This window comes from Peromyscus maniculatus, chromosome 22 (genome assembly GCF_049852395.1).
Source record: "Peromyscus maniculatus bairdii isolate BWxNUB_F1_BW_parent chromosome 22, HU_Pman_BW_mat_3.1, whole genome shotgun sequence".
In the NCBI taxonomy this organism is placed as follows: domain Eukaryota; kingdom Metazoa; phylum Chordata; class Mammalia; order Rodentia; family Cricetidae; genus Peromyscus; species Peromyscus maniculatus.
Window position 1 is genome coordinate 36,563,394 of NC_134873.1, and position 16,682 is coordinate 36,580,075.

The 16,682-nt window shown below is 51.9% G+C and overlaps 1 protein-coding gene across 3 annotated transcripts in view; it reads left to right on the plus strand.

The window, feature by feature from the left end:
• The window catches only part of Eipr1 (EARP complex and GARP complex interacting protein 1), a 121,222-nt gene extending 109,856 nt beyond the window's left edge, over positions 1-11,366 (plus strand). For all 3 annotated transcript variants that reach the window (XM_006989789.3, XM_076558663.1, XM_076558664.1), the window contains 4 exons: positions 3,713-3,849; positions 6,817-6,984; positions 8,619-8,783; positions 10,800-11,366. In XM_006989789.3, the coding sequence (XP_006989851.1) occupies positions 3,713-3,849; positions 6,817-6,984; positions 8,619-8,783; positions 10,800-10,974 (645 nt within the window). In that variant the 3' untranslated portion in view covers positions 10,975-11,366. The remainder of the gene's footprint in view (positions 1-3,712; positions 3,850-6,816; positions 6,985-8,618; positions 8,784-10,799) is intronic.
• The last annotated feature ends 5,316 nt before the right edge of the window (positions 11,367-16,682 follow it).

The window sequence follows — 16,682 nt, forward strand, 5'->3', positions numbered from 1 at the left end:
ATGTAGGCAAACACTCTTACACATAAAATAAAAATAAATCTTAAAAAAACCTAATATGACCTTATACTGTCATTTTCCTGAAGACTTTGACAGCGAATGATTGTGCTTAAAGGGAAATTGATGAGAGCCCAGAGTTGAGTAGGCAAAACAAAACGTCCCTGCTTGTGGAGCTCTGTAGCTAGTTTTCCTGCCTGGCCCACAGTCAGGACAAATCTTTGTCACCTGCCAGTCCCACAGCCGCTCAGACCCAACCAAGTAAACACAGAGACTTATATTGCTTACAAACTGTATGGCCGTGGCAGGCTTCTTGCTAATTGTTGGTATAGCTTAAATTAATCCATTTCCATAAATCTATACCTTGCCACGTGGCTCGTGGCTTACTGGCATCTTCACATGCTGTTTGTCATGGTGGCGGCTGGCAGTGACTCCTTCTACCTTCCTGTTCTCTTTTCTCCTCTCTGTTAGTCCCGCCTATACTTCCTGCCTAGCCACTGGCCAATCAGTGTTTTATTTATTGACCAATCAGAGCAATTTGACATACAGACCATCCCACAGCAGAGCTCAAGTGCTTTAGTGTAGTGTCTGTCACCAGTGAGTCGTCATTAACCAGAACACTAGGTTTTCAGGAGACTGAGGGGCTCTGTGTAAAGGTACTGTGGGAAGAGTTTTTCACTCATACTGGGGGTTTGGAGATTTAGACACTGAGCCTAAGTTGTCAGCATTATTGCCCGAAACTAGCCATTCTGCGTCCTATTGTGGTAATACTGAGTGGGTGTTAATATTGTTGTCTGGTTAGAATTCTGTTAGAGCTTGACATAGCATTGCTGTTGGCTCCCCACTTTTGTAACTGTTCCATCATGGCTGCCAGCTCTTACCACCATGCTGTCCTGCCACTATTCCCTCCTGTGCAGCACCATAGCAGCTTCTTCCTCAGACCCCATTGTGCGCTTCACTTGCTCTACAGAGTCTCCTGGTAGCTCAGTCAGGGTCTGAACCTTCCTTTCGTGTGCTTTTTTGTTGCTGTTAATTGCAATGCTGGGATAGAACTGGGCCCTGTGCCTGCTGGGCAAGCAGTGCTCTGCCATTGAGCCACATGCCTGCCCTCCTCATGCCCCTGTGCTAACTGAAAGGAACTAGACCCTGGTAGCAGAACTGAGCTCCCCATTCTGCAAGCATAAGGAAAAGCAAGAGATTGGGAACCTGATACAGTGAACTAGAGAGGGCAGAAAACACAAGTCTCATGAGTGGAGCACCCCTCTTTTGCCTGTCCCCTCCTCCACCTCCCTGTTCACCCACCTTGTCCCTTTTGGCTGTTCCTGGTTGGCAGCTAGGCTATGTGATACCCTTCTGGGGAGTTGTATGGCGAGTTCTGAAAGTTGGCTTGCACTGGCCAGTGATGGCCTCCCAGATGCTCTGGGCATCATTCCTAATAGGGGTGGGTGGAGTCTTGGCGTCCCTAGAACTCATCTGCCCTGATCTCCAGCCACCACCCTGACTGATGATCCTGAGATAGCCCAGACTGGGCTCCAATTCCTCTTCCTCTTTCCTACTTTCCTCCTGAGTTGCTGGGTGACCTGACTGTGTTGGGGAGTGTAGGCCTTGGCCTGCAGAGTGACCTTGCCTCCAGCTCTTTATCCCTTCCTGGCATCTCACCATATCCATCCCTCTTGTTCTGCTGCATGCTGCTGTGTGAGCAGACTATTGTGTAGTCCTGTCTTATGAGAACCTAGTGGGTCACCACGCCTACCTACCCTCACTGCCACATCCTCACCGGGTGCAAGGGGTTGTTGAGCCACACCAAACACATTCCACATCCATCTGTATGTTCTTCCCACTGCTGCTGCTGGCACAGCTGCTCCCATTCCACCTTAGCACCTAACACTTTCCCCGGCCTGTCCCACATGATAGCTCCTCCTCCTAATCCCTCCCTGGAGTCCTTAAGGACCTAGGGATTCTCTTCTCTCTGCCCTCATTCTATCATCTTGTTTGGGCCTTTTTCTGGTACCTGCATACCTGCCTCGATGTCCCCATGGAGCAGGGTGAATACCTTCTGCATAGACCAGAAATGGCCTTCAGCTCTTTGAGGGGTTGAAAGCTCAGGCCTTTGGGTCTTCAGAGTTGGGCTCATCCAAACAGCGTGCTGATGAGTCAGGTAGGAGCATGAGGCTTGCAGAGTGTGTGTGTGATTTTCTGGGGTATTGAAGTCTTTTTGGGTGGTGACCACTCACTACAGCAGATAGCAGGGCAGAGAGATTTGCATTGTAAGATATGCTCTGAAGAAGTACTGCTTGTGTATTCCTTGGCTCACAGTCTCCCCGAAGGGGAAGGAGAGTGCTTTCCCCTAAATGCCCAGGGAAGAGGAATAGGAGGTGCATCTTCATAGCCTCTTTTGAGTTGTTGTTGGGCACCCATGGCCGTTTCCATGGACTCTGTGGGACAGGCTGGTCCACCATCTTCTTCCCTTCAAGGACTTCTGGTGTCACACCTACCTGTGACCTCTTTTCACACAGGCTTTGCTGGGTGATAGCTTCCTGAGTGTCTGGTTTTAAGAGGTAAGGGCTACAGTTGACATAATACTCCCCCACCCCCCACTAGATGGGCCTTTACCTCTGTGCACCTGTCTTCTTGTGTCCAGCCAGGACTGTTGCAGGGTCTCCACTGTCCAGTCAGCTCTTTCAAAGCAATGTAGAGATCTTTCAACTCCAGCCTCAGAATACCTCTATTATGATGCCCTCCACTGGTGAGAGGAAGTCCTGAGCCTCAGGTAAGGGTGGGTTCTCAGTCCCCCCAGAAGCCCTGATGACTGCCATTCTGTGCCCTCGTGGCTTTGCTTCCTAGTGCTGTGGTTCAGACCCACGTTCCTCTGATGGTTGGAGGGCACATTAACACCAGGTCTCACCACAGTACATTGTACCTCATTAGCAAACCCAGAAGGCCTTCTCTCCCTGGCTTTCCCAGCTGCTGAGGACTGGCCAGGCTCCCTGGGTGACTGGCCACACAGCTTCTCAGGGAGTTCTGAAGAGCGCAGTTTGAAGGTTTAAATGAATTCATCAGCAGTGGGTTTGGGCATGTTGGAGAAGTATGAGGGATGGTGCCCAGGTTAACCAGATGAATAGAGCTTCAAATGGAAAATGGGAAGACCTGCAGGCCTTTGCCAGAAGATCCCAGGCAGGGGGAACATGCAGTGGGCTTCTCTCCCAGGCTTGCAACCAAGGCCTGCCTTCTCTCAGTACCCCAAGAGACAGCTTTGTGGGCCTCACCAGCCTGTGGAAATTGAGTGAACCCTGTGAGTATCCTGTGATCCTCATGATAAAGGGGAAAGAGGCTGTGTATTGGGAACAGCATTTGATTAAAGAACATGTGTCATTCCGGAAGGAGCTGGCCATGGGGACTTGGTTTTTCTCTGTCTCCGGAAAAGCCAGATGTTTGAGTTATTCCATATTGTTCTCTTCAAGTTTGAGCTGATTGTCTCTAATCACACACTTGAAGCAAGCCCTCCATAATAGGGCTATTAATGTGCCTTCTATTTTTTGCTGTGCTCGGTTTTATTTTATTTTATTTTTCCAATAAGGTTCAAATGCTCTTGCCTTTTAAGGGAGGGAAACAAAGACTGAACCTCCTAATTGTCCTAATTATTTCTATAAAATCCTGAGAATCTTGTAAACAGTTCAAATTTTTCTTCTCTCCTTTGAACAATACCCATCATGCCCAGCTGGCCAGCTCAGCAGCTCTGGAAGGAAGGGGACAGCTGAGGTTCACTGCGGGGCGGTGGAGCCCACACCACAACTGTACCCAGGTGGCCACAGCAAGTGACACCACCCTGCGAGGATGGGACACCCGGAGCATGAGGTCAGTGATGTGACCACACTTTGGATCGCTGCTTTTTTCTCCCATCCTTTCTCTTCTGAAGGAGTTGATTGAAAGCCAGAGGTGCTGGGGACACGTGGCTTGCTGTCTTCATCTCATTTCTGGGGAATTATCTATCCCAAATTAAGCTGGCAGGTCCATTGCAGGGAGCTGTCATGGTGCTGGCTTTGTGATGTCCCTTAGCTTTTCCTGTGTCAGAGGCAGTGTAGAAGGAAACCAAGGCCAGGGCTTTGTGGTGCCTCATAAGCCCCATGGTGACACAGATGCTCCATCTCTGTGATTAGCGCTGCAGGCTGGCACTTTCAGTCCCCAGCCTAAGCCTCCCTTGTGGAGTTGTCTGGCCATTTCTGTGCTTTCAAGAGCCATACCTATTGGGCAATCATATTTTGTCATTTAAGTAATTATACGCAACAACCAGCAGTTCTAATGGAACAAACAAGAGCGATTTTTCTGTTCCAGTTGTGATTTTGATAGGCAGAGGAGTGATGGTGGGATGTCTGTTGCCATGGCAACAGGAGCCTGCACAGGCTTCTTTAAGATGCAGTTTATCCCCTTAGCACACCATCATTTATCACTGAGCTGAAGAGACGGATGTCATGTAATAACGTGAGTTTCTTCCATGGTGGGGGAACACCTTTAATTTTAGTTCCGAGGCCCTGTGAAAATCCAGGGCTGATAAATGACCGGTAGGCACTCCTCCCCTGTGCATATCTGCACAGAGGAGTGATTTGGCTTCCTGATGAAGCTGGAGGCCGTAGACTCCAACCGTGATGGATATCCCACGCAGCCCACTTCTCTTTGTCCTCTGGGCTTCTCTCCTTGCTGCTCTTTGAAGGATGTGAAGGCGAGAATCTCAAAGATTGGCTTACACACCGAAATACAAGATGCATGTGGCATTGGCTGGCAGCTCCCCACAGTGACCTTGCTGTGCCCAGGTTGTCTGTGTGACAAGGCACCGACTTCCAAAGCACGTGTCACCGGAACAGCAACCTTACTCCTCCCGTTGACGGGTGACTCCTTTGGCAACAGCCGTCTTTTTGTCTGGCCAGGCTGCCGTGCTGTTTCTTCTGGCATCTGTTAAAGTTGTGCTGCCAGAATCTGAAGCAAGCCTCAGTCAGGCCCAGTACACCTCTGACTGCCCATGACCTTCAGAGTGCTCCACACTTTTGATTTCATAGCTCTACTTGTTTCGCACGAGAGTTCTGAAGGTTTAGGGCATCTTACTTTGGGATATTGAAAAAGTGTAGTGTATACGAGCCAGCTGAAGCTGTAAAATGCCAAGTTGGGGAAACACTTCCATGGGTAAAAGCACTTGCCCCATGAGCTTGACAACCCAAGTTCACATCCCCAGGACCCACATAAAAGCCAGATGCAGCAACACAAGTGCCTGTGATCCCAGCACACCCTGCTGATGGGGAGTGATGGGAGGCAGAGGCTCGGGAGCTTCCAGAAACTCAAGGGCAGATGCTGGTGTACACCGCAGCACAAAGGCCTTGTTTCAGAACTTACAGTGGAAAGACAGGACAGATGCCGGAGTGTGGCCTGACCTTCACACGTGTGCTTCTGCACCCATGTACATGAATGCACATGTGTACACATCTCACACATGCATAAGTTAATTAATTAAAATGCCATCAGACTGTGGGGTCCAATCTGAGGGGAAGGGAAGGAGTTGAGTTGATATTTGTTGCAGGGCAGAAGACTATGATATATGATAGGTTCTGCTATATGAAAGGTACTTATGTCTTCCAGGTTGTTCTCCAACCCCCACTGAAGCCATAGCAAACAAGGAGGCCAATGCTAGCACTGGAGGCTGAGTCCTCTCTGAGGAAGAGGGGGTCAGTAAAGTGTGGGTGGGAAGGGGCACTGCAGGGTTATACTGGGTCCAGCACTAACTCCCTGGGTGACCTGACCCTGTTTTGGGTACATGGCATCATAATGACCCTGTGAGGGGCAGCCAGAGAAATGGGGGCTGCAGAATGGGGGGAGGAAAAGAAAGGGGAGAAGAGAGGGAGAGAGAATGAACATGAATATATATACACGCGTACATGCATGCATGTGCATGTACAGTTCATATGTGTGTGAGCAGTGTGCATATGTGTTCAGGTGTTTGTGTGTGTGCATTGAGCGTGTGCACTCTAAACCACCATATGGGTAATTTCAAACACCTCCTTCCCACAGCTGCTGCCTTGAGAACTAGTGGGGTGCAGACAGACACAGAATAAGCCCAGCATAGCACACCCCATCTACATTTTTCTCATAGGTTTTTCAACATTTTCCACTTTTCTTTCTCTTTCTACATATATCTCCAAACAGTAGCAGCACACCACCATCACTGTGTAGTCTTTTTCTCTTTTCTTTCTCATTCTGTGCTTCAAAGCTGCCAGGGCTCTCACACGTCTAGTCCAGCTTCTGCATGGCTGTCATTGTCCCTCTGGCCACTCCCACTCCCAAGATACCAAATACATTTAAAAACTTAAAAACAAAAACAAAAAACCTACTACATTCGTTTGTTTAGAGTGGGTGGTGGGCTGTGCCGTGGTGTACCTGTGAACATCAGAGGACAACTTGAAGGAATTGGTTCTTTCATTTCACAGTGTGGGTCCCTGGGAGTAAACTGGGGTGATCCAGTTTGGTGACAGGCCCCTTTACCACTGTGCCTTCTCACTGGCCACCACGTCACACTCTCGATACCTACAGCCACTTGTGCAGTTGGTCCGGGGAACTGCACATACACTCCTGGCCTGTCAGCACTGTTTCTTCCATGAACCACTTCTGCAGGGGGAGGAACGTGGATGGCCTGGGCACCCAGGCTGGGATTCCCTCTGCTTGGCTGCCAACAGGGACATGAGCCAGCTCTTCCTTCAGTTGGGGGCTTAGTCGGCATCCTGGGAAGGTGAAGTGGTTACCACAGCCCAGCACTCTTTACATGTGCCCTTCTCCCTCCAGCCAGATATACTGCATCGAGAACGCTCATGGGCAGCTGGTGCGTGACCTCGACTTCAACCCCAACAAGCAGTATTACCTCGCCAGCTGCGGAGATGACTGCAAGGTGAAGTTCTGGGACACACGGAATGTCACCGAGCCTGTGAAGACCCTGGAGGAGCACTCCCACTGGTACGGAAACTCATTTGCATGCTGCTTTAGGGAAGAGGGGATTATGTAATTTATTTTGCTAATTACTTTACCATTTGGAAAAGCACAAACCAGCTTAGTTTGTGCTGCTGTGAATCATTCAATCAGCCCAGTTTTATTCTTCCTAAAGAAACACTAATTCCAAATGTGAATGTTTGTGATTTATAAGTGTAGGAGAAGAAGAAAAACACCAGATTTGGTTCCTCTTTAAACCGCGCCGGTTCAAGTGTGGAAAAGTAAATGTGCACAGATGTTCACACAGCATTGTTTGCCACGCACAGAACCTGGACAGGACCCAAATGTCCATCAGCAGGGGATTGGTGAGGTAGATTTGGTGACATCCGTGCAGGGGAGATTATGCAGCTGCCAGAAGGAATGGGGCGTTTCTGTATGTGTGGATATGGAAGGGCGCCCAACACCATTCATCCTCTCCAGATATTGTCTGGATGTGTACCATATGCCAAGAGAAAAGGGAGTGAAATGCAGACTAGTCTATATGGCATGAAAACATGTTTTTATTCCAACAAAGCCTACATGTGCATGTGCACATGTGTTTGTGTGTGTATGTGTGCAGGAAATGTGTGAGTGCATTGTGTATGTGTGTATAGGGAGTGTGTGTGTGTGTGTGTGTGTGTGTGTGCATATGTGAGCATGTATGTGAGTGTGTTTGAGTATGTGTAGGAAATGTGTGGATGTGTATGTATGTGTAATATGTGTGTGTGTGTATAGGAAATGTGAGTGTGAAATAGTGTGTGTTTGGGATATGTGTCTCTGTGTGCATGTATGTGTAGGAAATATGTGAATGTGGGTGTTCATGTATGTGTAGGAAATGTGAGTGTGCATGTGTTTGTGTAGGAAATGTGTGAGTATATGAGTGTACACGTGTAATGTGTGTGTGCATGTATGTGTAGGAAATGGGTATGTATGTGTGTATAACATGTGTGTGAGAAAGCCACTTTCCTGAGGACTCCTCCCTAGGTAAGGAGGCCCCTACGGGCTTTTCCTTCCTAAGCTGTGTCTCTGGCTCTGTGAATTCCTCACCAGCAGTGCTACTGCGTCTGTAAAGCCCCAGGGTCCTCCTGTGCAGTTCTGATGCACTGGATGAACGGCTGTAATTTGCTGCAGCCTGAGCAGAAAGCTCAGCTGTACCCACCATGTTGAACACAGCTTTGTGTGTGAGGCCTGCTGCACTCTCCAACCAGGCACTAGAGTCTCCTTGGATCCTAGCAGGATCAGGGCACCAAATTCAGCAGGGTCCCTGGCCCCTGTGAGGAGGAAGTGGCCCCAGTATCAGACCTGACCTTGGGAGATGCACAGGCCCTTGTCTCAGGTCCTAGGCAGCACATGGCTGCAAAGGCGTGTGGGGCTTCATTAGATGCTTCAGGGTGTGGCTGATCCAAGTGCTGCTTCAAGGAAGGTGGAGTGCTGAGTGACAGGTGCAGGCTGACATTCAGTCTTCCGGCCTTGTTTGTTGGGTCCTTCCTTCCCGGAAGTCCCTGGCATCGGCAGATGTGGTGTTGATGCTATGGCCACACCTGGTGCAGCTCTGTCCAGTGAGGTCAGGGACACTCCTGTGTGCTCACTCACCATTGTTCATCTGCCCATGACCGTTGCAGGGTGTGGAGCGTCCGCTACAACCATTCTCACGACCAGCTGGTCCTCACTGGCAGCAGCGACAGCAGAGTCATCCTGTCCAACATGGTGTCTATCTCCTCGGAGCCCTTCGGCCACCTGGTGGACGATGATGACGTCAGTGACCCAGAGGAGCACCATGCTGAGAAGTAAGGGGCTCTGGGCAAGAGTGCTCTATGGTCACAGATGACATCTGGGGCCAGGCGATTTCCGCATGTGATAAGAATGATGTCCCCTCCCTCTGCAGTCACAGACCACAGGTCTAAGGTCATTAGCTGTGAGATAAGGAGCAGCGCAGTTATAAGGGGTCTTCCTGCATGGGGTGCCCCTGCCTCTGTATTCTCCAGTCTTTCTGAACGCCACATGTCTTATCTGAAAGATGACTGTTGTCTCCAGATTTGAACCCTGATAACAGTGTGAATGACTCTCCCTGGGTCTTGTCACTCCCTGTGGAGCTATCACAGTGTCCTCAGGATTCTCAGTGGATGGTTCCTAGTGCTGACCATTCCCCTGTAGCCCTCAGCTGGTTAATGTGCGTCTCAGTCCAGGTCAGTGAGTCGGTCGGCCCCTCAGCCCCGGGCCCTGCACACAGTGCCCAGCTGTGCACATCCCAGCCGCACCATTGCAGTTCAGTGTGACTGGGAGGTGACTATGGCCGCACCCTCCTCTTGTCAGGGCTCCTGTCTTTTGCACACACGGGGGTCCGAGGCTGCTGCTACAGCTGTGATCGCAGAGTTCCTGCCTGGCTGGGCTCCTAGGGTGAGTCGGCATGGGCGCCCTCAGGCCCCGAGAGAAGGCAGCAGGGCGCACAGCTTCCTTTGTGGAGCGCATTGCAGGAGATGCTCTTGTCCTCTGACGTGGTTTTTCCGTGTTCCTGTGTGTCAGTGGCCTCCCTTAAGCTGTGCCCCAGAAATCTGTGCCCAGATTGCAGAGAAAAGAGGCTCTGGAGTGAAGCCCAACAGGTTGGACAGCTAGACCGCCCAGAGCCCACTGCAGGCCCGCACTGGTCTGCGTGCACACATACTCCTTTGTTCTCTTGGTGCGGAGACACCGTGAGGCTCATCTGCAGGGTTTGTCCGTCCACTGTCACTTCCTGTTGTTGCACTGCTGAGCACAGGTGCAGGCCTCCAGCCGCTCCTCCCAGGCAGGCGCCTTGTAGACTTGGCTTCTGCCAAGGAGGCTGTCTCTCACCCCCTGTGCCAGGGGAGGAACTGACTTGTTCCCTTCGTCTGCTGAGTGATTAATATGTGTGCTGCCCCCCGTGTGGGGAACATTATGGAAGCAGGGGAGGGATTGTGGCTGGCAGACTGTCCTGATGACTTCCTGCCACGTTGACGCCACTGAATTCAGGAAGATTGGATTCCCTGTGGAGACTCTTCCTGGTATTTGTCACAAAGTATTCTCTGACCACTGGCAGGTCCATTTGCTGGGAAAGTGGGGGCCTCCTGATACCGTAGACTCCAGGTGAAGTTCAAGGGTAGGTGGAGGACTTTAAGAGCTTCAGCTGTCTCCTGGGAAAAGGAAGCATTTTGTGCAGGTATTCAGGGCTCCCAGACTGCATTCAACGCCTGGCAGTCATTCTGTGAAATGGGGAGAAAGCTGTGCCTTCTGAGAAGTGGCCCGCGCACATGGGGTTTCAGACCTCCTGATGCAGGCCAGCAGGCCCGCTCCTTGGGAATGCATGCCACAGGCTCACAGCTCTGAGATTCTCTGTGAGGGCCGCTTGGGCTCACATCTAAGGATGTGGGGAGAGGGTGTTGCCTCACCCAGTACCAGACCCAGGAAGGCTACACACCTGAACAGAGCCTTTTGTAGCCAGAATCAGGCTACTCTGTGCAGCACAGAGCCAGCCTGGCTGTTCCCAGTGTCTTCTGGCTCACGTGCTGGCAGCTTTGCTATTCTGCTCTACTAGGCATAGTGTCCCTGTCTGTAGACAGATGATCACCCAGGGACTCATGGTGCCAAGGATGGGGGCACAAGGCGTTGCTAGACACTCACGATGTTTATAATCCATAGGCTGTACCCTGTCCCCATAGCTGTCAGGAGGGCCCCTGGCCTTCAGCATGCTGGCCCCACATTGGCTGCCTGCTGTTCCTGCCATGTTTTCCTCTGTCACCTCTCACATCCTCTGTGCCTCACTTGGTTCTCTATCTCTTGTGCTGTAGGAGTAAGGAACCCCTGCAGGACAACGTTATCGCCACCTATGAGGAACATGAGGACAGCGTGTATGCTGTGGATTGGGCCTCAGCTGACCCGTGGCTGTTTGCTTCCCTGAGTTACGACGGGAGGCTGGTTATCAACAGAGTCCCCAGGGCACTGAAGTACCACATACTGCTCTAGTGGCCCGTGGCACTGCTGGTTGGTACGTGGCAGGTTCTCACAAATCTGCAGTGTGAGGTAATTCCCTTTGCAGACCGATGCCTCCATGGGTGAGCCAACGTCGCTTCTCCAGAAGCTCTAAGGGACTCGTGGAGCGTCTGCCAGAAGCTCCTCTGAAGCCGTCAGCACAGCGCACAGCATGGGAGAGAGCCATGCTGGGGGTTCCTGTGCCGCCGTGTGAATTGACGGTGGCCCAGCCTCTGCTCGGTGTCTGTTTTCTGTTCTGAGGGTGCTGGGAGTTTAACTTTTCACGAGTGTGTTTCCACCTTGCTATTCTCATGAGATTACAGACTGAAATAAAGTGCATGGGAATGCACACAGCCTCCTTTCAGGCTCTCTGCCTTACCGAGAAATCACATGGCTCTTTGTTTGTTTTCTCTATCACAACCTGGAAAGAATGAATACTCTGGACAGGTGTGCCCTCTCCACAGGGCCATCCCTCACCTGTGGACAGGTGTGCCCTCTCCACAGGGCCATCCCTCACCTGTGGACAGGTGTGCCCTCCCCACAGGGCCATCCCTCACCTGTGGACAGGTGTGCCCTCCCCACAGGGCCATCCCTCACCTGTGGACAGGTGTGCCCTCTCCACAGGGTCATCCCTCACCTGTGGACAGGTGTGCCCTCTCCACAGGGTCATCCCTCACCTGTGGACAGGTGTGCCCTCTCCACAGGGCCATCCCTCACCTGTGGACAGGTGTGCCCTCTCCACAGGGCCATCCCTCACCTGTGGACAGGTGTGCCTTTACCCACAGGGCCATCCCTCACCTATGGACAGGTGTGCCCTCTCCACAGGGCCATCCCTCACCTGTGGACAGGTGTGCCTTTACCCACAGGGCCATCCCTCACCAATGGACAGGTGTGCCCTCTCCACAGGGCCATCCCTCACCTGTGGACAGGTGTGCCTTTACCCACAGGGCCATCCCTCACCTGTGGACAGGTGTCCCCTCCCCATGGTGCCATGCCTTAGGCAGAGCTCCTGTGGACTGTTGACCCCAGGTGTGAAGGACGGGTGCCCAGTCTTGAGAGCCTAGGTTGTTGGTGGTTTGCTCTAGTGTCTTAGTTAGGGTCATTATTGCTGTGATAAAACACCATGACCAAAAAGCAAGTTGGGGAGGAAAGGGTTTATTCATCATTAAAGAAAGTCATAACAGGAGCTCAAACAGGGCAGGAACCTGGAGGCAGGACCTGATGCAGAAGCCATGAAGGTGTCCTGCTCACTGGCTTGCTCCTCATAGCTTGCTCAGCCTGCTTTCTTATAGAACTCAGGACCACCAGCCCAGGATGGCACCACCCACAATGGGCTGGGCCCTCCCCCATTGATCACTAATTGAGAAAATCCCTACAGATCTTGTGGAGGCATTTTCTCAGCTGAGGTTCCCTCCTCTTGGATGACTTTAGCTTGTGTCAATTTGACATAACACTGTCCAGCACCTGTAGTAAAGTCCTCACTCAACCTGGGGGGACATCCTTGTGTCTGCTTATAGAACGAAACCATGGCCAGCTAGCTTTTTGCTGGTCTCTGTCGTGTCAGAAGTCAGGAGTTCGAGTCACCATGGTGGACCAGCAGCACATTCCATCATCAGTTTCTCAGGGAGCCCTGGGCACTGCTGACCTACCCTCCTGTCTTGTCTGTGGGTCCTGGAGCCTTGTCTGGTGTATCTGACACATGATCACACCTGAGAAGCCACCTTGGCAGTAGACAGGGTGTCTGTCTGTTCCTGTAGACACTGCTTCCTTACCTGATGCCCTACTCTTCCTGCCTATCAGGAGAGGGGATGGAGGAGAGGGATGGCCCAGTCAGTGCTAGGGCCTGCTCATCAGACCGCAGCCTCAGTCTGAACCCTTGACCTGGCATCTCTGCACACCTGGGAAGTTGACACTTGCTTTCTCTGGACAGCCTACATTGCAAGCCAGACATCCCATCCTGGCGCTGCATGCCTGGGCACAAGCAGGGACAGAAGGTGTGCGTGGACACACTCACTGCCCTGCTGGGTGACGTCACTCTCACTGCACAGTCTGTGGATTTTTTCAATGCAGACGGTCTGTCACTCTTCCCTTCTGTGTCTCTGGTTCCCAGCTCTTGGCCTAACTGTCTGGATTCTTCTGCCTGTATGAATTTTGTCTTTGGAGACTGTCACAGAGCATCGTGCCTGGGTGGCTGAGCCCAGACATCTTGATTCTTCCTGCTGGCCACCCTCTTCTCTGGGGACCCATGACAACTGTAAGTTCCCCACCAAAGGGTGTCTGTGGCTTGTGGTGATAGGTAGTCAACAGTAGAGCTGTCCTGAATGTCTGCACAGGTCCCTGGGAACAGACACTTATTTCTGGGCAGGGGTTGGTCAGCCGAGGACATATGGCCAAATCCATGCCATGTTTGGTAGCACATGGTGGTCAGCCCCTGAGGTGAAGGGCTACCTGGTAACCCTCTGGCCTTAGGATCTGGTTGTTTCTGCTGACACTTCCAGGTTTCCTGGTCCTGCTCCAAGTAGACACTCGGAGATAGATTCCAGGGCCGGGCCTGTAACCCCAGTACTCAGCCTTTAGCAAGAGGGTTGCTGTGAGTTCAAGGCCAGCCTGGGATACATGGTGAGATCCTGTCTCAAAGACACAAACAAAAAGTGGATGTCAGGGTCCATGGTAGATGTGTAGATGTGTCTAACTTTGTACACTGTGCTTTCCAGCCTGCATGGGCTCCCCTGTCCCTGTCCCTCAGCCCACACTGCAGCCTTAAACGCCGCAAACCTTGCCCCAGCCACACATCTCTCGCACTCATTAACCATCCGATGTCCTCCTTGCCAAAGCCTGTAAATTCGGTTGATTGTGAATTAATTGTGTGTTTAATTACTATTGATTTTGACAGTTCTTTATTTTGGGTGTAAGTCCCTTATCAACTGTGTAATTTCAAACAACCTCTGTTTTCCTCACCTTGTGGCTTGCTGAGCAGTATCTCTTACAGGGGAAAAAAAAAAAAAAAGATGAAATCCAACTTGTCTAGCCTTTCCCTTTATGGTTTGACCCTGCCTGACCAACTGTGTTTTCTTCTGGTTCTACATTTAGTTCCTGGATCCATTTGGGATGGTCTTGCTTCTTTTCATGGAGACGTCCAGGTGTCCCAGCATCCCTCGCTGCTGACCTTCCCTGGCTGTGGCTCTTTTTGTGCACTTTACCAGGTCCTGCTTGTTGGCTGTTTCATTCTCCCCCGCTCTCTGCCTCATCAGGACTTCCTTTGGACCTTTATGGAATATTTTCCAGAACTTTCCCTGGAGCCTCCCTCTGGATCCTGTGACCACTTCCCCGAGGACTAAGTCCTTCAGTTGGTGCCCGTCTCCGGCAATGCCTGTTTCTGGGCCAGAGGCAGAAGAACAGAAAAGACCCCGTGTCTTCCGATTGGTCAGAGGAGAAGTGTCTACATCCGTAGTTGATTGAGGCTTCCGTGACCCCTGTGGCCCCACAGTTGGGTGGGGAAGTTCAAAACCGTTCTCTCTACCTGCTACAAGAGAGTCCTGCCTTCTGTGAATGAATGCTCCAGGGCCTCTCTTCCTCATAGCACCAGGTCCTGCCAGGCTGCCCTAGTCCTGCCCACACCCTCTGGACAGAAAGGAACTGAAAGAGAAAACTGCTTCATACTCGGAGTCCAAGAAGGGGCAAGCGAGGCTAGGTAGGGCAGGGGTGACGTGTGGCGGCTGAGTATCCATTCGGTCATTCACTAGGTCCAAGCAGGCCTGACCTTGGCCAACTGTTTTTCATCTAGTCTCATAAAGTATAAATTACCTTCCTCAATGATTGACATTTTCAAGGGCGCTCCACTTTGTGGTCCCCATCTGGAGCGGAAAATCCCATTGCAGGTGAGGGCCTGAAGCTCAGTAGGAACCAAGGGCCCCCAAAGCCTCCTTCATCCACATCTGTGTCCCCCCCCTCCCCTCCACTGCACTGACATCCCTAGAGTGACCAGGGCAGCCACACCTGCTCAGGGACCCCAGGCATCTTCTTGGTGTCCCTTTGCCTCCTGCCCATCAGAGACAGCTCTCCAGGAGCACCTCTGCATTCCGTCCTCGCCACCTTCCCAAGCTGGTGTCTCCATGCAGTAGGCCTCATGGTCTAGAAAGTCCTCCTCAGACACAGCCCTGTCCAGAGTGTTGGATGTCCCACACTGAGAAAAGAAAGGGCGAGACAAGCCGTGTAACATGCCTGTCACTCTGGGGCCCAAGCTTAGGCAGGTCAGGGCAGCAGCCTTCACTAGGAGAGTCAGCTCTGAGTCCTGTAGGCGTGCGTGCAAGAGAGGAAAGTAGGGCCAGCGTGAATGAGGGATGAGCAAGACCCGGTGTATAGGAATTTTAGGCTGGCTCATCAGGTCTCTTCAGGGAGAGGGGACAGCAGCCCACTTTTCAGGGCAGCAGTAAGGTTCCAGGACCCTTAATGGACTTTGCGTTTCTTTGTCCACTTCAGGGGTTCATTTGTCAAACATGATGGGATTGCACTTATCAGGGTTTCAAACAGAAGCCACCAAGAGGGGCTATCCTGAGGCTGCTGTGCACGCCGTACTCACAGATGCCTTCAGTGGCCTGTGCCTGCCAGACTGAGGGACACCGGGTTCTTCTGGACACCGAGAGCAATGTAGATGCCTCTAGCAAGGCGGGCCTCTGTGGGACCTGATGGACTGTTGCTGAGGCTGGGAGGCAAACAGCAGGGTTGTGGAAAGAGCGCCCACTCTTCCACACACGTGAATCACCTTCAGGGTGGACTGGCACTCTTCCTTCTGTGCATGAGGATGCATGGAGTGCAGAGGTACATGGGCAGCTCTGGGCAGAGGTGGCCCAGCATGACAGTGCTGTATCTGAGACCCAGACCATCCTGAGCTGTGCCAGTTGAGAGTGAGGAGGTCCTGCAGCTGTGGCAGGGATGGCTTGAGAGACCTCTAGCACAAGACATTCCCACTTTCTCTCTTAAGAGGTTAGGCTAAGGAGAGGAGCAGCGTGGTTTGAAAGGTCTGCTGGGGTCATCTGAGCAGAGCTAGGTCACCATCCATGCACACAGGCAACGAGGAGCTGGCATACACATTCTGGCTGGGCCCTGTACCAGTGTGGGCCTGTGTTGGGCCACCGGAGCAACTGGGAAGCTTGGGTGTTCCGCTCTGGGTTGGGTGGATGAACGTCATCTAAAGAGCACATCCATTTCTCAGATGGTGCCTGGCCAACTAAGGGATATTGTCAGCATGGTACCTGGCTCCTAGAATGGGCAGAGATACATAGGCTGGATAGGAGAGGGGAGGGAGAGGGAATCAGTATCTGTGGTGTGCTTGCTTGTGGTACTGGCAGGGAGGGGCAAGTCATCCACTTCAGACATCGGTAAGATGCACAGGTGGGCTCGCTGTGCAAGTGATGGAAATAGTTGATGTCCAGAAGGACCCCAGCCCTTCCTCAGTATGTGGAAGCTGGTGAGCCTCCCCAAGAGGGATGGGCATCTTCATTGAGGAAGCGCAGATCCCAAATCCTGTTTCTTGAAGAGCCCTCTCACTCCATCCCTGAGGAAGCGCAGAGCTTGTAAGTGGGTGGCATGTTGCTGGTCTGAAGCCTGCCTCTCAGATAAGCTCAGAAATGCGTAGGAGGCGTTTCCTCGCCTGTGAAATGAAATCACAGTCCCTGTTCTGTTCACATGGGTGTTTGCCTCCA